The 24,779-nt window shown below is 37.0% G+C and overlaps 1 protein-coding gene across 4 annotated transcripts in view; it reads left to right on the forward strand.

Annotated features, from left to right (window-relative positions):
* Nucleotides 1-24,779, forward strand: part of LOC150074890 (uncharacterized) — a 618,385-nt gene that overhangs the window by 464,318 nt on the left and 129,288 nt on the right. For all 4 annotated transcript variants that reach the window (XM_090389408.1, XM_090389412.1, XM_090389409.1 and 1 more), the window contains one exon: nucleotides 14,941-15,102. In XM_090389408.1, the coding sequence (XP_090245534.1) occupies nucleotides 14,941-15,102 (162 nt within the window). The remainder of the gene's footprint in view (nucleotides 1-14,940; nucleotides 15,103-24,779) is intronic.

Genomic DNA, 24,779 nt, shown 5'->3' on the forward strand with positions numbered 1-24,779 from the left:
ACTCGCAATGTTGCACTTCTCCAGTTTATGCACATGATATAAATGTTCATAAACTGTTCAGAGCTATGCTCATTTATAACTGCTCCATCTGTTATCACTTTACCATCTCTTTATCTGTTGTATAATAGCCTAAAATGTCACACTTCCCCAGTTTATGTACATGATGTTTGTGTGGTATTCTATCTGAAAAAATTTCTGTAATCTGGATAAGTTATATCAAAGTTATTCTTTGATATAATTAACTCAGTTCCTTTTGTGTGCACCTCAGTAAGGATGACCTGATAATCACTTGTGATCCTGGTGGTATTGTAAGGCGTGACACTGTAGGGACACAAAATTTTTAAATCAAATAGATGTAAAAAAAAAAAGAAAAAAAAAAAAAAGCATGATTGCCATTTATTCCAGCAGATTAGGGAAAGAACCAGAGGTAAGAATATTGTGGACTTGATCATCACTTGAAATCTTAGTGATATCATAGAATTGACAATACAAGAATCCTTAATGGGCAGTGATTGTGGAATGCTGTTGTTGAAATTCCTAAAATTAAACTGATGAATAATCTAGCTGATAACTTCCTTCTCTCTCTCTCTTGTCATGGATTCCAGTGAAACAATGATGACATCAAGGCCCTGCTGCAAAAGCATGAGCCAATTTGCTTTTGCCTACAGGAGACATATTTGAAGGAAAATGAAAACCCTTCCTTCTCTAATAGTATTATGTATATAAGGACATTACTGGGAATGGACCTGCTCATGTGGGAGTTATCTATCTGGGCAACCAAACCTCATTTCAACCTGTCCCCACCAACATAAAAACAGTAGCAATTTGCCTTATTGTATGGTTTTTACTAACAGTCTGCTCAGTTTATTTGCCACATGGGGCTGACATCTCCCAGAAAGACCTTGATTATCTCATTTCCAGCTACCCACCCCTGTCTTACTCTCGGGTGATTTTAACGGCCATAACATCCTGTGGGGTAGTGCTGATGTTAATGGACGGGGACGTGTTATAGAGCAATGATAATGATATTTTCCTTCTAAATGTGGGAACTAACCTTTTCCCATATGTCTTCCTCTATGTTCTCTGCTATTGATCGTTCTTTATGCTCCCCCCCCCCCTCTCTTTCCGTTACTTACTTGGAGAGTAGAGGAGAACCTCTACAGAAGTGATCACTTTCCCATGATAACCTATTTAATGGGAGGTGATTGGAAAGCCTTTCAATATCTGGCAGAGTTTAACGTACAGTGAGTCAGGAGCCTGTCAATGATGCAGTGGTGTGCTTCACAGAAAACATTGTTTGTGCAGCTGCAACTACAATTCTGAAAACACAATTTCCAAAACCTTGCTGAGTGCCAAATGCACAGCAGGAACTCTTGGGGGGACATTCTGACAATATCTTGCCACAGCCAATTTCTTAGGCTTCAAACGTGCATGCCTTATTTGCTTTCAGAGCCAGAAGGAATCGTGGATCCACTTTACAATCACTATTACCCAGTTGACAAGCACTAAAATTGTTTGGGACAAAATCTGGAAAATGAAGGGGAAATATACATTGCACCCTTACAGCAGAAGTTGTTCTATTAGATTGAATTGCCATAAGGTTTTCAAGTTCTTGCATTTTCTTTGCAAAGCATTTAATGCAGAAAGGGTGTGTATGTCAAGCATATCTGTGTTGTCGTTTTTGGGTACATTATGAGATTCTTGTATTACCTTGGGTATATCCCCTGCCTCAGTCCTTTGAGGAGGAGAGGTTGCTGGTGATCTGGTAGGAGATTTTTTGTGCTTTTCTTGACATTTCTTTAGAGGTAGGACAAGGCCCATGATCTGTTTCATGCACTGCATTAGCAGTATCATTTCTGGTTGCTCTCTTGAATCTAGCCACAGGTAAATTCTGTATTTTAGTCTCTGAGTCTAGCATATTGTCAAGTTTGGGTGATGCTATGGTAGAAATATCAGAATTAATTGGATTTTTGCACAAGGAATCTGGCAGTACTCACAACTCACAGTTCTGTCATATAGATAATGAGGAATAGCATTTAGTGGGAGCATGGGGGAAGAAATGGGAAATACAACACCTACGATGTTTAGTATTAAAATTATCAAAATAACAAGGTATATTAGCATTAAAAATAGAACTATATCTTGAAGTTACCTCAAAATAATTGCTACAGCAAACATCAGGGTCTAAAAGGAAGAGTTTTGGGAGAATATTACTAGACAAAAATCCAGTAACAGTTAAATAATGTTCGCTTGTGTTAGAGTGATGGTTGCAACCATTCTCGCATCATTATGATAACACAAGGATGAAAAACAGTGATATAATAATCAAAACTCAACCAAAAATACAAAAACAAATCTAAGGCAGTGCATCCAGAGTCAGTTTGGTGAGACATAAGCACTGGAAGAACAAAACTAAGAGTAGGAGTGTGTTATGTAAAGGACTAATGACTTTGATAAGAACAACTATACAGAGAAATAGTGGGCCAGTAAATCAGAAGGTCTTATAATGGGGATTTTTAACTTTCCAGATATTGACTGTAACTTGTGGATTGGTCCCTCATACACTAGCAAGACTTTTGTGGATTTATTGGATGACTGTTTTCTAGGGCAGCATGTTAGATATTTCTCTCTCTCTCTGATTAGGCAACAAGAGAGTGCAATACTCTTGATCTGATTATTGGCAGTGACTCACCATGCATTAAAAATCTGCAGATAAAAGAATCACTGTGGCAGTGATCACACCATTTTGATGTGGGATTCATTTAAAGATGTAACTACCATCAAGGGTAAAGGAAGGGTTTTTGCTTTTGTAAAGCAGAGTACAGTGTCTCAGACAATTCTTAAATTCTATACAGGAGACAAACTAATTTCAGAGAAATAATTATAGAAGCTACTAGGCCTTCCATACAAACTAAGCAATACTGTTAAAGGCTTAGACCTAAATGGCTGTCAGATGAAATACTGAAGCATGTGGTAGAGAAGGAAACTGCATGAAATGCATGTAAATTATCAGCTGATATAAACTAGTCTACAATCAAGTCTCAAAGCAGGTTAGGCTTTGACAAAGGATGCAAAGATAAACAGTAAAGACTTTACTTATGTAGACACTTGAAGGAAGGGGAGGAACCACATTGGTCTCCCAACCATTGTATTATCTGCAAACTTAGATATTAAGTATATACCTTCATCAATTTCAAATAAATACAAAAAACAACGATGGGCCTAATTACATTTGTCCACAAAGAGCTGTGTCCTTTGATAACTAACCTCTGTCTTCTCCCACTCAGCAGTATTAGAAAGGATGTACAGCTGCTGGAATGGGTACAGAGAAGGGCAGCAAGGTTGGTGAGGGGAATAAAGGGGTGCTCTTACCAAGAAAGGCTTCAGTTCTGCAAATTGCAGCATCTGGAGACTAGGCACTTGCAGATTGATCTGATTGAGGTGTTTAAGGCTTTGAATGGATTTAGCAAATTCAGTTTTCATGGGATTCTTCCTCTCGCTCAAACTAGTCCCAGGAGGGGACATAAATTCAAATTGAGGAAGGATGGTTGCAGAATAGATTTGAGGAAGTTTGCCTTCAGCCCATGTGTGGTTGGTGGAAAAATCTTCTGCCTGTTGTTTTGGAATTGGATAATTTGAATAAATTCAATGAAGAAACTTGACAAACTAGTGGAGGGGATCGACAGGTGAAATAGGTTTTTCTTTTCCTGATGGTGTATAAGGTTGCTCTCATGCGTCATTTGCGACTACTAATACTAACACTAGACTTGAAGCAAAAAACCAAATAGTTGCAGACAGTGGCAGGTTCTTGTGTGCAATTTCTGTACAAAAACATAAAAAAGCACTTCAGAAACAATTGCAAGAAAAGTTGGACTATATTTAGGATGGTAGAAAAACTTTCAGATTAAATAGTTGCAAAGATGGTGGCAAGTTCCCTGACATGTTTTTGTGCACAATTTTTGTACAAAAACCTTTTTATACACACAAAAAAAATCACTTTAGAAACAATAGCAATAAAAGTTTGACTTTATTTTGGAAGGTAGGAAAACTTTCAGATTTTTAATTAATGGTTAATGTGGGAATATTATTTTTTTTTGAGTGTTGCCTTTCAGGTTTCCCCACCATTACTGCCTAGTTAAGGTTAATCACAAGGGTGACTTCATTAGATTCAGGGGTGATTTTGTTTGGATTGGAATAACACCAGTGTTTCATTAATCCATAAAAGTGGCTCCAAGAACAACAAAGGTGAATACAGACCAGTCAGTGTAGTAGAGAAAACGATGGTGTCAATGGTTAAGATGGTAATGGAAAATAACATGATTTTTGAGGAAAAATCTGATGAAACTATTATGGCAGAAAATAACCTTGCAAATTGTGTTTTTTTTTTTTTTTTTTTTTTTTACCTCAGAAAGTATTTGATTTGATCTGATCTGTCTCACAAGCGATTACTGTATAAGAAGGAACATATTGGAATTGTGCAGCAATCTGGAAAGAAAGGTGCCAGAAATTTCAAGGCCTGCTCTGAGTCATCATGGAATAAGTAAATACATGGGCTGTGTTATGGTAACTAAGAGTAAGACAAAGTGCATGTACACCAATGCTAGGAGCATGGTAAATAAATTGATGAAGTGCTGATCAAGTTATCAAATGCAGGCATTGTGGGGATAACAGAGACATGTTGTCATTCAGAAAGGATGCATTAGTTGAATATTAGCATTAGCATTAGTAGTGGCATATGATGCAAGAAAACGAGCTTATACAGCATCAGCCAAAAAAAAAAAATTCCCATTTCACCTATCCATTCACTTAAAGTTTTTCCAGGTGTTCCTTGAATTTATTTAAGCTCTCAACTTCCACAATGACAGATGGAAATTAGCCAGCAGTCAACCACCCACTAGCTAAAGGCAAATTTTCATATCTATTCTGCAACTGTCTTTCCTCAATTTGAATTTTTGCCCCCTCAAGTGCATAATCTGAGCAAGAAGAAGAATCCCATCAGCATTGAGCTTGCTAAAACCATACAAAGCGTTATACATTTAAATTGGATCACATCATAGGTGCCTAGTCTCCAAATACTGCATTCTGCAGAACTTAAAGCTTTCCTTGGTAAGAGCACTACTTTGTTCCCCTCGCCAATCTCATCTTTCTCTGTACTCATTCTAGCAGCCGTACATCCTTCCTAAAATGAAGCCTGCAGACCTGCATGCAGTACTTACTCAAGGTGTGGCCTGACCATTGCCTTATACAAAGGGATAACACCTCCTTATCCCTGCTAGCAAAATTCCTGTATATCATAGACAAAACCATTAATTCCTATATATCATCGACAAAACCATTAATTGCTCTGGCAACCCGTTTGCACTGCTTAGAAAACTTCATATCTGAGTGCAAAATTATTTGCAGATCTTTTTTATTCTTCACTACCCTGAGTGTTGGTACATTACTCTGGGGTTACTGCTACCCATCTGCAGTGCTTTGCATTTGCCAATGTTAAACTCCAATTATCACTTCTCAGCCCCTCTGCAATGGCATTAAAAATCTGAAAGTTTTCATACCTTCCAAAATATAGTCAAACTTTTATTGTAGCCAATATGGGGTGTGCAATGTTTACAGAAATGACAGGATAGGAGTTGTTGTTGTTGTTTGTTGGATTTATTGGTGCAAGGGCTACTAAGGCCATAATGCACAGGATAGGAGTTGGGTGGGGGGGGTATGCTATACTGTTAAGAAGCACATAAAATCTAAGATAGTGCATCCAGTTGATATAGGTGTCCAGTGCAATTTTGAGTCAGTTTGTTGAGACAAATACTTGGAAAGCAAAAATGAGAGTAAAAGTGCACACAGGCTGCTAGGAGAGCTCATGGGGTTTTGTGAATGTTATACTGGAATTTTTCTAGTAGGGATAAGGAGGTGATTATCTTATTATATAAGGTGTGGTTGTCTGCAGTACTCAAGATGTGGGCAGGCTACATCTTGAGGCACTTCCAGGTGGTTAGGAGCAGCAGTGCATAGCACACGCTTCTTGATTAGACCGGGGTTCGAGCCCGTCACCACCAAATACGGAGGATGCGGAAAGGTCAGGGAATGACCACTGCATATCCCCGGAGCAATATGGCCTTAGTTGCTAATGCTCCTAAAAACCAAATAACAAACAAACAAGCTATATCTTGAGTACTGCAGACTAGTGTCTGTTTTAGGATGTCATTTTAGGATGGTTATAAAGTTGCTGTTATGGGTACAGAGAAGGGCAATGAGATTGGTGTGGGGAACAAAGGGGTTTTCTTACCATGAACGGTTTCATTTCTGCAAATTGTAGCATCTGGAGATGAGGCATCTACAAGGTGATCTGCTTTAGTGTTTGAGGCTTAGAATTCATTGCAATGATGCAATGATGCAATCATTGCTGATGGGATTCTTCCTCTTGCTTAGACTATGCATGAGTGGTATAAATTCAAATGGAGGAAGGATAGTTCACAGAATAGATGTGTTGATGTTTAGCCTGTAGGTGGTTGATTGATGGAACAAATCTGCATCTGTTTTTGTGGAATTGGATACTTAAAAAATTCAAGGAAGAGCTAGACAAACTATTGCAGGGAATGGATAGGTGAAATGGTATTTTTTTTTTTTTGGGTGATGCTGTAAAATCTTGCTTTCTTGTATTATTTTCTGCTAGCACTACTAATACTAAAACCCTTAGATGAATTATGGAGTGGCTGTGTAACAGAGCAGAAGGTTTTGATTAATTGTTACTCTTCAAAATGATTTAGGATTAGAAGTAGAGTTGGTACTTAAACCTCCCCCTCCCCTTTTTTTTTATTAGAAGTAGAGTTGGTACTTAGACCCCTTTTGTTTCTGATTTTTTTTAATGACTTCTTTCTGATGTTTGTTCTTAATTTGTCTTGAACCATTCTTTAATCAATTGATGAAGGAATACAGGGCATGAAGTCAAAATTTGCTGATGACGTTAATGGAGTGTGTTTGATGAGAGTCAAGCAATGCTGCTTTAAGCAAACTTTAGGAATGGTCACATTAAACACAACTGTGTTTTAATGCAGTGAAATGTAAAGTTTTACCCAACCCTCAGTAACTTATACACCTTTAATAACAACCCTATAATAACTTGTACACTTAGGACTTGAATTAAGCCATAACAATGATACAGAAGGGATTTCAGGGGTTATAATTTAGGCCGACATGAAATTCTCAGCGCAGTGCAGACAAGCAGCGAGGAAGATGTCAGTGATGATTTATTTGAACAATTGACAGATAAACATTTGGTCCTCAGTAAAGAACCAAGTATTATCAAAAAATTGCCAATGGAGGAATTACTAGCGATAGCAATCACTGATCAAAGATAAATGTTTCAATTTTGTTAGGGAGGGACTATAGTGAGTTGAGGGTCTTCTCTGGCTTCTGCTGGGGTAATACTTTCACATCACTGGATGCATATGCTCTCTGGAAAATTTTTAAATAAAGTGTGTTCCTATGGTAAAATGTTACAAAAGTAGAATGGCAAAATATGTGATTAATAAATTTACAGATACTCTACAGCTAATGGAAGATGTGGGATAATTACAGATTATTGGCCACATATGAGAACTATAAGCAGATATAGAGATTGGATAAGAAAAGTAAAAGCACAAAAAAGCTAAGGAGGGATGAGGTGCTTTCCTTTTATGTTAATGCAAAAAATGAAGACAGTATTTCTTTATGAAGAATCATAAAGACACCTGTTCAGGTCTGAAATGGTGACATTTTAGACAATCCAGATGGAATGGCTGAAAAGGTATTTACATCTATTTTTACAATTGAGAGCATATATCAGTAAAAGGGGACAGTGAAACAGTCAAGACTGCTTCTCTGTTATATTGATATCTAAGAAACACCTATCATAAAAAGAGTAAGGATTTCAAGGGTAGTGGGATGTATCCAGTTATATTAAAGAATGCAGCAAAGAAGTGCATCTTACTATTATGATTTCTACTGAGGTCATCACTAGACTCATATGATTCCTTTGGATTAGCGAAGTGCAAATGATTAATTTATTAAAGAAGTGCTGGGTTAGATATGAGTAAGTATAGGCTGGTGAATTTTACTTTTGTAGCTGTTACAATAATGAAATTGTTGATTAAGGATGCAATACTGAAAAATTTTGTTAAGAATGAAGTCCTGAAGGGATCCCAGCATGGCCTTTGCCTAAAAAACCTGGTTTTAAGTATGATGAAGTCATGAAGAATTTAGATACTGTTATTGTTTGTTTGTTATTTGGTTTTTAAGAGCATTAGCAACTAAGGCCATATTGCTCCGGGGATATGCGGTGGTCATTCCCTGACCTTACCGCATCCTCCGTATTTGGTGGGCACGGGCTCGAACCCTGGTCTAATCAAGAAGCGTGTGCTATGCACTGCTGCTGCTCCTGCCCACCTGGCTACGGAGGCGCCATTTAGATGCTGTTAACAGTTTTGATATTGTATATCTAGATTTTAATAAAGCTTTTGATTCATTTCTTTGAGGCCAATTTGTATCTTCAAATAGATCAGAGGTTGGGCAAGTGAAAGGACACAGAGGATGATGATTAATGTACATTCTTTAGAGTGGCCAGATGTGGTGAGTGGGGTGCCTTGGGGTTCATTGTTGGGGCACCCTTGTTTCTGATTTACATCAGAGATATTGGAAATTAGCAAAGTCTGCTAATGATTTAATGTAATAGGATTGCCAACAATCAGGACCATACTCTGCTGCTTCAGAATGCCTTGGATTGGTTATATGAAAGAAGGTATGTCAAAAAGGTCTGAAGTTTAATCATGCTAAGCATAAGCAAAAGTGACATACAGAGAGCACAGAATTAAAGTTGATTCAGGAAGAGAAAGATTTGGGGGGAAATCTGGAGAAAGATTTATGATAAAGCATAACCTTTAGGGTTATGCTTGTATCATAAAATGTGAAGGTGTGAAGTTCTTGTAGTATAAGCAGGTGATCAGGAAAGCTTAGGGTGTATTATCAGTGACCAGTAGTATCATTGATAATGTTTTGCTTGTGCAAGAAACAAGAGTTCATGGACCCATCTTGCGATGGTTGCTTAACATGGTCTATGTTAAGCAGCCATCAACTTACCATGTTTTGCTGGCAAGAACTAAGACCCTTTTGCTTATGCATGAACATTTCACTGGTGAGGTCTACTGGTAGCTCTTAGGAGACCATGTGCATCCTGCCATGTTGCATTTTTCCCGCATGGAAATGGGATCTTCCAAGATGATAATACGCCATGTTATTGGGCTTGCACTGTGTACGAGTAGTTCGAGGAACAAGAGAAGATATCACCTATCTTGATTGGCCTCTGAATTTGCCCGACCTCATTCCAGTTGTGAACAGCTCTGGTTGTTTTGGAAAATAAAGTGAGGTGTATAGAAATGCAATCATCATCTATTCCAACACTGGAAAGCCTTACAGGCAGCATGGCATGGCTGCAGATCGCGTTGACATCTTTCAACCTAGTGGAGCCAATGCTTAGGTGAATAGCTGCTGTTATCCATGTCAGTCGTGGCCTAATGCTGTATTAGGCAAGTGGTCACAATTCAGTGATCACTGAGTATTTATTGTGATCATGGATAATGGTTTTGTGTAATTTTTCACTTTTATAAAGATCTGATCAGGCATATACTAATACATTGAATTGAGGGCGCTGACTCTATTTAAAAGTTACAGCTGTCAGTTACAAGCTCCGCAAAAACGATAAGTGTTTGCCTTTTATTTACATGATTGTTGTTTTATATTGTACTTAATACGTAGTCATATAGTTATAGTTACGCTGGTTATTTTTTATTTTAATTTAGATAAAGAGTTTTTGTGGATTTTACTTACGATAGGTAAAACCGTTATTTTTGTGTTCGATTTTTGTAGCCATTGTTTTTGTGTATAGGGAATTCAAATTTTTTAATTGAGGTAGCTAGGTAGCTCTAACGCATAATTATATAGTAATACGCTTCACTGTTTCTATTTCATAGTTTCTATTCAAATACTACTGACATTTAATTTATTGATTTTATTAATTTAAACTACCATGCCCCGAACTAGAGCAGCAAAGCAACGGGCACAAAGTGGCAGGAGTGTGGTGACTCGGGGGAGAACTGAGGGGGGCGATTCTCCAACGCGTCACAGCCTAAAAAAATGTGCAACTTGTGAAATGTTTGCCGAACTCTCTGGAACGGAACATGATATTGCCATGGGGGATGTCTTTGTGTGTGCGCGATGTAAGGAGTGTAAGGAAATCAGGCGACAACTCAGCGTTGTTGTGGGCCTATATGAGAGTTTGAAGGACAGGGTGGATGCCCTCGAAGGAAATAAATTGAGGGGCCCATCAAGCTCTCAGCTGCCCACATCAACGCCAGAGCTTGCACTTGGTCATCGCGCAACACAGCGGCAAACCCCAAGGCAGAATGCGCTGGTCCCACAGGAACTATTAGTTGTTGGTGACTCTATTGTCAGGGAAACGGGGAACATGCTATGTAAAAAGGATAGGTGGAACAGGACCAGGGTATGTCTGCCAGGGGCAAAGGTTGATGACGTTGTAGAGCGGATATCATCTTTCAAGGGCACAAAAGGTGATATAGTTGTACACGTTGGCACTAATGATATTAAGAGTAGGAGACCGGCAGAATTACTCAACAAGTACAGGTCACTGTTGAAAAAAAGCCGTGAAATAGGGTTGAATTTGAAAGTGTCTGCAATTCTGCCCAGACACGATAGGAGGGAGTATATGATGAGAGCCTTGTCGATCAATTCGGCCCTGGAAAGATTGTGCAAGGCTCAAGGGGTAGAATTTTTTTTCAGCCTGGACTGTACTTGTTAACAGGAGAGATTGCTTCTACAGGGATGGGATACACTTAAATAGAAAGGGTGCAAGAATATTTGCTGATGCTATCGAGGCAGTGTTAGGTGGGTCGGAAAACTGCTAGCTTGGGGGGATACAAAGACTAATAGTTTAACAGTAACCGCAGGCAGAGGTGAAGGTGATTCTTGCACAACTTCTATTAGAATAAGAAGCGACCTGGAGCGAGGGGTGTTGGGGGTTTCAGGGACGGATGGCAGTCATCCTGGAATAGTTGGGTATATGGGATGTGTTAGGGTAACAAGGAATAGGCATAGGAGCATGTATGCTTGCATGTATACCAATGCTAGAAGTATAGTAAATAAATTTGATGAATTTGAAGTGTTGGTCAAGACATCAAAGGCGGATATTGTTGGGATAGCAGAGACGTGGTGTCACAAAGATATAAGGAATGCAGAACTGGAATTTGGGGAGTACAATGTGTACAGAAAGGATAGACAGGACAGAAAGGGAGGAGGTGTTATGCTGTTAATTAAGAAAAACATAAAATCAAAAGAAGTGCATCCAGTTGATATAGATGGACAGTGCACTGTTGAGTCAGTTTGGTGTGACATAAGCACTGCGAAAGCAAAAATAAGAGTAGGAGTGTGTTATAGGCCTAATGACTCGAATGAGTACAATGAACAATTGTACAGAGAAATAGAGTGGGCTAGTAAATCAGAATGTCTTATAATGGGGGATTTTAACTTCCCAGATATTGACTGGAACTTGTGGGTTGGTCACTCACACACTAGTCAGACTTTTGTGGATTTATTGGATGATTGTTTTCTGCAGCAGCATGTTCGAGAGGCAACCAGAGAAAGTAATACTCTTGATCTGGTTATCAGCAGTGATCATTCGTGTATTAAGAATTTGCAGATAAAGGAACCACTAGGTGGCAGTGATCACAGTGTGCTGAAGTGGGATTTACTCAAAGAGGTAACTACCGTCAGGGGTAGAGGAAAGGGTTTTTGCTTCCGTAAAGGGGAGTACAGTGGTCTCAGACAGTTTTTAAATTCTGTACAGTGGGATCAACTGACGATGTTACAAACAGTAAATTCTAAGTGGGAAGCATTCAAGGAATTAATCGTGGAAGCTACTAGACTTTTCATACCGATGAAGAAATATTGTTCAAGGTTTAGGCCTAAATGGTTATCAAATGAACTAATGAGACTCGTGACAGAGAAGAAAAATGCATGGGATGCATATAAATTATCAGGCGACGCAGAAGCCTGTAGCAGATATAAGCTAGTCTGTAATCAGGTCACAAAGGAGGTTCGGCAGGCAAAGGCGGATTACGAGAAATCTTTGGCAAAAGATGCTAAGAAAAACAGCAAGGATTTCTTTACTTATATAAACTCTAAAAGGAAGGGGATGAATATGATTGGTCCACTTGACATCGATGGTTCGACTGTTGATGATCCTGCTCAGATAGCAAACAAACTGAATGAGTATTTTGCATCTACATTCACACGTGAGGAATTATTACAGTTTGAAAATGGAAGAAGGTTATCAAATTGTAGCAGTGTGCTTAATGATTTTGTAATAACTGAGAGCAAAGTGGAGGAGAAATTGTTGAAGTTAAACATAAGAAAGGCACCTGGGGTGGATGGGATCTATCCAGTTATATTAAAGGAGGCGGCAAAGCAACTAAGCAAACCCTTAGCCATAATTATGAGAGCATCCTTGGATTCAGGGGAGGTTCCCACGGACTGGAGATGTGCAAATGTATCCCCAATTCACAAAGGAGGTTCGAAGGGTGACACGAGTAATTACAGACCAGTTAGTTTAACTTCTGTTCCGGGTAAAATAATGGAGTCACTGGTTAAAGATGCATTGCAGGATCATCTAGACAAGACTGCAGCAATAATTCAGACACAGCATGGGTTTGTTAAGGGAAAGTCTTGTCTGACAAATTTGATTGGTTATTATGATGTGGTCACAAAGGAACTGGATGCAAAAAATAATTTTGATATCATATATTTGGATTTCAGGAAAGCTTTTGATACTGTTGCGCATGGAAGACTACTGTACAAATTGGAGCAGAATGGTATTAAGGGTAAGTTGCTACAATGGATAAAAGAATGGTTAAGTGGGAGAAGACAGAGGGTGGTAATCAATGGGTGCTGCTCTTCGTGGACTAATGTTATTAGTGGAGTCCCACAGGGTTCGGTGTTGGGTCCACTGTTGTTTTGTATATTTATCAATGATATTGATGAAGGTATATCAGGCTTAATGTCGAAGTTTGCAGATGACACGAAGGTTGGCAGGGTTGTTAATGACAGTAATGGCAGTGTGCTACTGCAACAGGATCTAGATAATTTGGGCAGATGGGCTAAGAAGTGGCAACTGAAGTTTAACCTTGACAAATGCAAAGTACTGCATATGGGTAGAAGTAACCCGAGAGAAACGTACCAACTGTGTGGTACTACACTTAAGGTGGTAGAAAATGAAAAAGACCTGGGAATAATTGTGCAGTCAGATATGAAGTTTTCTGAGCAATGTAGACAGGCTGCTAGGGCAGGTCATGGGGTTTTGTCAATGATATATAGGAATTTTGCTAGCAGGGAAAAGGAGGTGATTGTCCCTCTGTATAAGGCAATGGTCAGGCCACGCCTTGAGTACTGCGTACAAGTCTGGAGGCCTCATTTTAGGAAGGATGTAGATTTGCTTGAGCGTGTACAGAGAAGAGCAACACGATTGGTGAGGGGAATGAAGGGATCCTCTTACCAAGAGAGGCTTAAGTTCTGCAAATTGCAGTGGCTGGAGACTAGGCACCTGCGCGGTGATCTGATTGAGGTCTATAAGGCCTTGAATGGGTTGAGCACGCTGAATTCTGATGGGATCCTCCCACTTGTTCAGAATACGAACCTACGGGGACATAAGTTCAAATTAAGAAAGGATAGATGTAGAATAGATGTGCGGAAATTTGCCTTTAGCCAGCGGGTGGTTAATTGCTGGAACAAACTTCCATCTGTCGTTGTGGAAGTTGATAGGTTAAATAAATTTAAGGAGGAACTGGACAGGCATTTGGAGGGTATGGTGTGATTTTTTTTTTTTTTTTTTTGGCTGATGCTGCATAAGCTCCTACACTTGCTTTCTTGCATCAAGTGCCACTACTACTACTACTACTACTACTACATACATAGAAAGAACTTTGTTTATTGTAATCAATGCTTCAGTTTCTGTTATAACTTTTTTGCCTTATCGCAGTTTAAGCATGGTCAGTGGAAGTGATTACATAATGTCTTGAATTGTTTTTTGAACCAACATCTATGGCTACTTACTGATGTTGCTTTGTACAGTTCATATAGTTGTCAGTGTAATTACTCCATTGAAAAAAGTACTGTATCTGTGCTCCTACCAAGCTCTGTTTTACAGTAGAACATTAACTCTTTTCTAATTCTTGATTTTAATATTTTCTTAATTTGATTTTAATGGTTTGTGTGTATTTCAGAAACATTACAATAGTGGACAGTGAAAGTATTTTATATTGCTTGATATTAATATTTTCGTTCTGTATATGTACACATTTCTGCTCTGCATCAATAAAAAACACCGAATGGTTGCTTTCTTGTTTTTTTGGTTATTGTTATCAATCAGTTTGGCTGAGTCCCGAAGTGATCACAATATGTGGCTTCCACTATATATAAAATGGATCAGAAAAAAGAAAGGAAGAAAATATTGTCTTCTATGATATTGTGTTTTTTTTTATTTATTTATTTTTTTTAACAAAGGTGAAACAGATTTAATAGCAGAATTTTTGAATGAATTCTTTGTTTTGTGTTTAATAATAAGATGTCAAGCTATAGCTTTAGCTTATATCAGAAGTGGGCTCCTTGTCGCATGGGTTCTCTTCAAGGTTGGCGAATAAGAATTATACACTGCTTTTTTGTGCAGAAGTTATGATATTATTTAAATAAATAATCTGAGATCTTCAATTTAATGAATAAAAATGGCTAAGCTAATTTAACTTGATGATTTAACTTACCTTTTATTTTGTGTTTTGCTTAATTAATTTATGTATTCATTTCATGAATTAGAAGGGTTTTTTTTTTTTTTTTTTTAAATAGGTACAGTCACACAAAGTTAAAAAGCAGTTGGGAGATACAAGTAGTCCTGAGAACACAGATAGTACAACAATAATGGGCACAAAAATTAGTTGCAAATCTCCGGGAACAGTGAGCACTTGTAGTTCTAGTAGTACAGATAAAATAGAAAAGGACAAGAAAAAGGTAATAATTACATCCTTCTTAAAGGAAGATTTTCAATCTTTTTTTCCAGTCAGTCAAGTACATTTATACTCTTAATAGCAAAAATGAAAGAAGAAAATTTATATCTGCTTCTGCATTTCAATAATAAAAAAAATTGGAAATATAATTATTATACACTGTAGATTCCAATGAGTTCTGCCATTGCCTTTTATTTAAATTACTTGCACTAACACAATATTTCCAGGAAATTCTTTACTCTGAAAAACAGTAACAACTGTTTAGAAGGTGTGCCATTTTCCTTTATCAAGAATCCATTAAGAATATGAAACACCGCAACTATGAAATTCTGCACACTGGTGTAATTGTTGTTAGAATAATATGTTTACTAGAAATGTGTTAGTGTGAATAATTGAAATTAGTGCTGTTGGATTCTCTTCTAAAGAATATCCTAGTACAAATCTTAAAACAAAAAAAAAAAAAAAAAAATTGTTAATATGTTTAAGTTAACATCTTTGCTAACCTTTTCATACCAGTATTGCACACATTTCAGTTTCACTTTTAGTCATCTGTATAAGAATTCGTTAAAGATTTGTTTTGCATGTCATTCTGGTTTGATTCTCCAACTATACATTCACTTATTTAAAATATTATTTATAAAGTATTTCCTTCAGTTTTCAGAGTAAATGGAAAATCACAGAGGCCACTGTATTGGTTTAATGAAAAGAAGCATTAAGACTTCTTACATCTCACAGAAAAACTTCCACTAACTCCTCCTTTAAGGACCCCTCCCCCTATATGTAATTTAGAATAATCAGTGTTCATTCTGAATCATTTCTGCTATACGTCAAGAACTGGACTAAGGTTAATGTGGCTAACAAGGTTAAAGATTAAACTTCGTTCATTGAGGAAAAAAATAAAAATAAAATAAAAAATATGGATGATTGCTTTTAGGTTATATATATATATATATATACAGTAAACCCCCGCTATTCGCGGGGGTTACGTTCCTGAGAAATGTCGCGAATACTGAGTTATGGCTCCCATAGTAATAAAGGGGTTCCGTTCTAAAGAATGAAATATATAAGAAAAACTAGTCTAAAATTTTGTCTATGTATGTATTATATGTACCTTCATAATATGACTATGTACATAGATGTACATAGTTAAATGCAAGCATATGGCATCGAAATTAAAATAAGAAACAATTTAATATTAAATGTAATATTTATTAGAAATTTCAAACAAATCTTTCAAACAGCGCCTTTGCTAGCAAAAAAACTTATCCCGCCAGTGCTATCACCAGTGTTGATAAAGGAGTTTTGCCTTTTCATGAATGATGAGTGAACTTAACGGAATTTTATTTTGAGTTCGGTCTTCTACCCACAGATTTAAAGCCTTTTCCATTTTTTCTAATTTAACATCACGAGTTACAGAGCAAATTTTTGAAGCAATTTTTAGCGCGTTTTCACGGACACTACGGTGGATTTTTTCTTCCGATTTTTTGATTGATCGTACCGTTGACTCATTGATGTTATAATGTTTTGCCACTGAGGAGACACTTTCACCATTAGAAATTTTGTCTAATAACTCAATTTTATTCGCTAATGTCATCACCTTCTTTGATATTTTCACATTTCTCTTGTTATTCGTAGCCATATTTTTGTACGGGTTAGAAAGAACTTGTCCACAATAAAGTCACTTTCTTCCGTTAACACTGCAAAACTGTAGATTTATCACTTTTATAAGCATATCAATTTATAAATTGATAAATGTATTCAATTTATAAGCATATAAATTAAAAGCAAACGGTGAAACCTTCCATGACAAGCGCATAACACATATTGAACAAGGATTAGCGAGAAATATTCATGCGCACGATTTTGTCACCCCTCTTCCCCCACCCACTGAGCGCTGTTTTGACCGGGAAAGATAAAAAACACGCCCATGTTTTTTTATGGTGAAAAATATTCACGGCGCTTTAAAATTCACATTTTTTCAGGTTTCATTTTATATTAAATCAGCGATCGCAAATATGCGAAACCGCAAATACAGATACCGCGAATAGCGGGGGTTTACTGTATATATCTATGGCCAGACTGTTATTACATCAAATAATTTGTGCTCTTGATCTCTCACATAGAGAGGGATGATGAGCAAGAATTATTGAATCAGCACACAGAAATAAAGGAACTGGATGAACCTAAGGTTCTCAGATAATTCCAATTAGATAACACATGTTGTTCTCAGATAATTCCAGTTAGATAACACATGTTATCTAACTGGAAATATTGTCAGTATATATATTTTGGCTTTAGTTGCTAGTGGACTAGTAAACCACCATATACCAACGGCATCATCTGTACTTTGTGTTTTTTCTTCTCTCTTTGTTAGGATCAATGAGGCAGTTGTTCGTAATGTTATTTTTCAATGCATAGTGAATTAATGTGTGCGTGTAGTTCCCAGATTGTATTGATTTTAATAAGATTAAATGGGAACATTGTGAAAAACGTCGTATTGTGAAAATATCGTAATGTGAACCCAATAGTACATTGTATTTTGGTAATTTGTTCCAAGACCTCGGAAGTTGAAATATTCACTATATAACTAAGCTCTTATCTCTTTTTCTTTTACATGATGTTGTACATATATGAATTCAATACAGTAAATTTATGTCAAATAAGCACAACACAACACAAAAAACCACTTCAGCTAAAGGATGCAAAAACAAAACACTTGGCCAACACCTTTGTAAAAGGTGTTGGCCAAGTGTTTTGTTTTTGCATCCTTTTATTGCTATTGGCTGGAGGAAGGACCACATGGTCCAGTCAAAGACAATCGCATGCCCATCATAAAGTGAAATAAGTAGGCGCTGGTTAACATGATCACTGGTTAGTAGAGTCAGTTGCATATAGAATCAAATTTCAAAGAACCAATTCAAATCATTAAAATGCACTACAATTTCATCATTATCGGTTATAAGAATAGTTTTTGAATGCCTTTGTGATATTTTTCTAAAGCACATTTCTGGAGGTAACTACCATAAAACAGTAAAAACAATTTGCAGTTTCTATTTTATTGGGCTTTTCTATTAGTGGAAACTACAGTGGCAGACAAAAAAACTGCATCACTTGTGAATTTTGCAAATACAGTAGACTCTTGATATTCCAGGTTAGATGGTAAAAAAAAAAAAAAAAAAATCCCGGATAATTGATTTCCCAGTTAATCCAAAAATACAGTAAGTCCCCGACATACGTAAGGGATACGTTCCAGGACTTCTTACGTAAGTAAAGTTTGTCACTCGGGGATGAGTAATAAAATAATGCTGCTACATCCCTGATATGTCAAAATTACAGAAACCACATAATATTCTCAGAAGAATGTAGAAAAATAGTTATATATATTTTTAATTAGTTCAGTTAAAAACTTTATCTGGGGACAGTGGTGAAGTAGCCAGAGTGGCACATAAGAAAATAAAACAAAAGGAAGGAAAAATGCATGTTATTGTACAATAAAAACTGAAATGTATTTCGTAAGCTTGGTTATTATAGTTGACTTCATTGGTGCCGATGCCTTTACCCCTTAATCTATTCTGTCTTTGTCGTTTATTATTGTACATTAACAAGTATCGTGCGGAATTCAGAATACAAATCTGAATTCCGCACGATACTTGTTAATGTTTGGCCATTTTAAAACATCCTTATTATTTTAATTTTCTGATCCAAATCAATCGCTTTCCTTTTCTTGATAGATTTACTAGTACTGCTGTCACTTATTCTCACCATGATAATGATCAAAATTAAATTTTCTGAAAAGAACTTCACAGGGTTAATGCGAAAATTCACTATTATCACCCCACACGAGCTTGCATTTTACTAAAGCACATTTCTGGAGGTCACGGCCATAAAACAGTAAAAACAATTTACACTTTCCGATTTATTGGGCTTTTCTGTTAGCGCAATCTATTATAAATGTGTAGTAAACTCAATCTTATTTCATTTGCAATACCAATAGCTGGAATTCTGTGGGTTTTCAACTTATTATGGTGAATTGTGTTTCCCCTTCACTGAAATCTTCAGTCAAATATAAATAACATAACATAAGTCGGAGACTTACCATATCGAAAAATGTTCAGCAACCTACATAAAAAGTATGGCGATAGATAAAAAAAAACTTACCATGCACTACTCGCATGTCCAATATGTGAGTAGTGCATATTCGACACGCATTTATTTTTTATGATGTTGATTTTAAATCTAATAGCCTCCCTTTATTTTTTACGATGTTGCGTTTGGTTTTATCATCAACATTATAATGGCCCATCATTTTCGCGATTTCTAAACAAAAAAAAAAAAAAAAATAGTTACTATAAAAAAAATTCCGACATTCCTGACATAAATAACGAAATCAAATTTGTCCTTTTGCAGTGCGACGTACTTTTTTTCTCTCTTTTTTTTTTTTTTTTTTTTTTTTGAGCAGTGGGTGTGAAGACAGCAGGGCTTGCAAGGTAATAGGTACATTAATCTCCAAATGACAACTTATAGAGCCATTTTTTGTCGTTTATTTACAACTTGCAAAACATCTGTTTATTAGTTGAATTTTATGATTTCTGATGGATATTTATTTATTTATTATTTTTTTTTTAATTGGAGTCTTGAAGTGTCCCAGTTAATCCGATCCCAGTAAGTCGAGAGTCTGCTGTAATGTGTTTTGCGCTGCATTGTGGGTTGCAGAAATGCATTTGTTAGATGGAATATATATCTCTGTGAATGAAATCCAATAAAAAGACCACATGATATCCCTAATTGCCATAACTATCTTCCCAAAGGGTAAAATGCTTAATTAACGGAAATATGAGAAATCATGACAACCAGACATACATTTTATTGCATTTACATTTACAAACTGAAGTGACAAGTTAACATAACAGTATTATGTACTGTAAATCAGCAAAATAAGGCCTCAATTTTTTGTTGTTCCTCCTCGAGCTGCAATTACAGCCTGGAACAAGTTTCGCAAATTTCCAACCACCGCCAACCTAATTATGTATAAAAAAACTCAGGGCCAAAGCAAGACAAATTAGGAAGACAGCAAAATGTGACTCCTGGATTAAATTCATTTCAACTATTAACAAAAATACTGACTCTCGAATCATTTTGAAAAAAATTCAAGCTCTCAATAGGAAATTTCTACCGCTGCAATCTCCGATAATACAGTGCAATGGGCAGGACTTATCCTCTCCTACTGACATTGCAAATGCTTTAGCAGAATCTTTTTATAAAGTTTCTGCCTCTTCCTCTTATGTAACCTCCTTTCAACGGCAATAAAACTGATGCAGAACGTCATAAATTTAATTTCTCAACTAGACTTTCATTTCCTTATAATCAGCTGTTTACTCTATCTGAGCTGAAAGAATCTTTGAGAAAATCTCCAAACAGTGCAGCAGGACCAGACGGCATTCACTACAGTATGCTGAAGCATCTGTGTGAGGCCGATATCTACATACTATTGCTATTTTATAGCCGCATCCTCTCAGAAAACACATACTCTATGTCATGACATCATTCCTATATTTGTGCTATTCCAAAACCAGGCAGAGATCCTTCTCTAGTTCAGAATTACAGACCAATATCATTGACAAGCTGTTTGGGCAAAATCTTTGAAAGGATGGTGCATAAGAGGTTCACCTGGATTCTAGACTCTGCAAATTTCCTTTCTGATCACCAATATGGCTTCCGTAAAAACAGGTCCACCCTAGATTTACTTGTAAAAATTGAATCCAACATTCGTAATGCCTTCGTCAGGAGACAACATCTAGTGATGTTCAACCTGAATATTCATGAAGCATTTGACACCACATGGTGTAAATTAAAGATATACATCAGTTGGGGCTGGGAGGCCATCTCCCTTCAATGATCCAGAACTTTTTAAAATTATGTACATTTCAAGTCCGATATAAAAACATGCTGTCAACATCTCACATTCAAGAAGAGGGTGTCCCACAGGGTTCCATATTGAGTCCAACCCTATTTACGATTAGGGTTAACAATATTTTGGAAGAACTTCATAAAATGATTGACGTGTACATGTATACTGATGATCTCACCATATCCTGTCAATTGCAAAGTATGAATACTATCGAAAGACAGCTACAAATTGCTTTAACGAGAATTCAATCCTGGACCTTATGCTATGGATATCATCTTGCTGAACAGAAATCCACAAGCACTCATTTCTGCAAACTTCGGTCACTTCATCCTGATCCAGAGCTAAAGATAAATAACGTGCCAGTTCCTCATGCTCACACTGTCCGTTTCCTTGGCCTGATACTAGACAGGAAACTGAACTTTCAAGCACATGTGGCCTATCTTCGAACCATCTGCTTGAAGAAATTAAACATCCACCGATGTGTGTCATCCCTGGGACGCTGATCGTCATACCCTCATCCATCTTAGAGCTCTCATCAGGTCTCGCTTGGACTGTGGCTCTCCATTATATTATATGATTCTGCGAGGAAAAGTACTTTAGAACAATTAAACAGCATCCAGCACAGTGCTTGTGAGTCACTCTAGGGGCTTTCAGAACCTCCCCGGTTCAGAGCCTCTACATCGAAGCCCATAAATCTCCCTTACATCTTCGCAGAAAAAACATTACTTCTGATGTATGCCACAAAAATCCACAGTCTTCCCTCTCACCCTTGTTGGAGATGGCTGTACAATACTGAATGCGAGTCATTTTACAACAGTAAGCCTAATGAAAACCAGCCCTCCCAACTTAGATTTAAGGGACTCGCTCAATCATGGAATATAGAAATCGGTAATATATTTCTGGACACAACACCACTAGATCCACCCTGGACAAATATCTATGCAATGTATGATGACTACTTTCAACAATGAAGAAAGAACACCCTGTCTCCTTCCAACTTCTTTAATTCAGCCATTAGATCAAGGCATTAATTATATCTACCTTTAAAACTCATTACATCAGAAAATCGTCAATAGATTTTGGAAAGATTCTAAATCTATTGAAGTGATGGAGGCATGGAAACATTTTTCAATTGTGGACTGTATCGAAATCAGAGCTTTATTGCTCAAAGAAGTAAAACCATCAACATTAAATGCGTGTTGGAAAAATGTACAGCCCGAGTCAGTTCATTCAAGGAATATGGTCGAACTGCAGAAAATGGAATCTGTGCAATAGTAGACCTTTAAGTTGGCAGGAGGGGAAGGTTTTGATGATATGCCTACTAAAGATGTTCAAGAATTTCTGGTAGAAGAAGAGGCAGGCGAAGCAGATTTGATTGAAATAGTACAGGAATCAAACCAAATCAATTCAGAGGATGATAAAACAGCTGAAAATACTGCAGTTCAAGATTTTGCATTAAAAAGCATATGGGAAGGCATAAGCTTAGCTGAGCAATTAGAATCTTATTTTTTGAATGCAAATCCTTCAACTGAAAGGAGCACAATGTTCAAAAAGGGAACTTCAAAAATGCATAGCTCCATACCATGAAATTTACAAAAATCTAGCAAGAAAAAGTAAACAAACCCAGATTACTCATTATTTAAAGAGAGCAGAAGATACATGAAATCTGGATGCTGCAGAAGAAAGTTCAGGTGAAGATATTCTGCAACAGAGGAAACATTCTCATTTGATTGTGCTTAGCAGCGTAGAAGAGGAAGAAAATTAAATGAATGTACATTATCTGACATATACACTGGCGTTCAAAGACAGTGCATCACCTAGGTTTTTCACATTTCTAACACTTTTTCATTATGGTATGTTACATTAATGACTAGCATCACAAATAGAAATATAAATAGAAGATATATATATTAACAGTTAAGGCAAAGCTAAGTAATATTTGGCAGGTGCTCTCAAAATATTCCAAAATGAGCATTTGCAACCATTATACAACAGTTTTGGTAAACATGACAATTATGGCTGAAATGTTACCAGAAGCCCTCAATTTGTTTCAGTTTGTCCTTTTAAATGGAAAACAAAATGAAAAGTTCACCAGGTGCAAACTAATATTTAGTTGAACTGCCTCTGGCCCTGATGACAGCACACTGTCAAGGCATTGACAAGATCAATTTCTGAAGACAATCAACTGATAGTTTGTGGTTCCAAACACGAATTATGGCTTCCGATGTTCACGAAGGGTCTTTGGTTTCTTTCTGGCAATTCCAGATTCCACATGATTCCAACACTTCTCTATAGGATTCAGGTCTGGGTTGTTTCCTGGACAGCTAAGAGTTGTAATGGACTGTTCTTCCAACCATTTTTTCACCTGTAACAAATGTAAACACATTACTGTCGAACCTCTAATGCAGAAATGAAGCTAAAGTAACTACAGAAGTGCCTACTTACACTTTTCGCCCGATGACAAGGAGCAGAGTCGTCCGGAAAGATGCAGTTATTTGGCAGGTTGAAATGGTCTCTAATGGTTGGCAGCAATTTTTCTTCCAATATAGCCAGGGATCCATTGGCATTTCCAGAACCCTTTATAAACTGCAGTTGACCTACTCCGAAAGGCACCCCCATATCATATGGCTGGTAGGGAATTTCACTGTAGACACCGTACAGTCTGTAAGGTATTCTTCACCACATCTATGGTGAATCGTTTGTCTTCTATCAGAGCCATGCAGGTTGAATTTCTTCTCATCCCAGAAAATAACTGACTTCCACTGCTCGGGGGTCCATTTGACATGCTGCTTACACTAAACGAATCGGGCCTTTTTCATTGTTTTGTGTGAGGAGGGGCTTCTTCTTAGGATGACAGGCTACAAGTCCAATTTTGAAGAGGTGTCTTCTGAATGTTACTGCACTTGCTACCACTCCTGTATGTTCTTCCCATTCTCTTTTCTGCTCAGATGAATAAGCTTTACGGTTTTTAAGGCATAAGTGCTTCAAAATGCAGTCCTGTTTTGCCATGGAGACTCGTTTGCACCCGGTTCCTTTTTTTCCACCATCAGAACCAGTGTTCTTGAGTTTGGAAAGAAATCTACTCACTGTTGACTGATAACAAGACACTATAAGCAATATGATAGGAAGAACATCCTTCCTCATGTAAAGCAACAATAGCACTCTTTCTTTGTGACATCAATCACATGTAACTCTCCATAAGCAAGGAACGACTGCAACTCTTGCAGAGCATGCTTATATAGCTGAAAGTAATAGCTGATGCAATATTACATCATCACGTATGCGTGTCAATCATATCTGATGCAATCTGTAAGAAATATTGCCATATACATACGTTATTCGAACGACAATTACAGTTTTAAGGGATGATGCACTTTCTTTGAACATCAGTGTATGTATCATAGTTTGTAAGACATTTGTTCAGTTATTACTATTTTTTTTTAATAAAAATTAAGTTTCGAGTAGTCATAAAAAAAAAATAGTGATAAAAAAAAATGGTGTATTTTTGTTAGATTTTGTAATGTAACCTCCCCCCCCCCCTTCCGTACTGGTTCTTAGTCTCTTGTAACACGGCTTTGGACTACAGTCTCATAACACATTTTTATAGAAACCTAACTACTATGTAATATGATTGTTACCTCTATTCCAGTGTTAATTAAGCTACGGACATAAGCATAAATTTACTTTTATTTTGGTAGCCTATGGAAAATATTCTTCCGATTTTCACATATCATTTAATTTTGTTAATTGGTAAGATAATCAACTGTAAATTT

Source organism: Mastigoproctus giganteus, unplaced genomic scaffold (genome assembly GCF_048544385.1).
Source record: "Mastigoproctus giganteus isolate SK-2022 unplaced genomic scaffold, ASM4854438v1 scaffold_16, whole genome shotgun sequence".
In the NCBI taxonomy this organism is placed as follows: Eukaryota; Metazoa; Arthropoda; class Arachnida; order Uropygi; family Thelyphonidae; genus Mastigoproctus; species Mastigoproctus giganteus.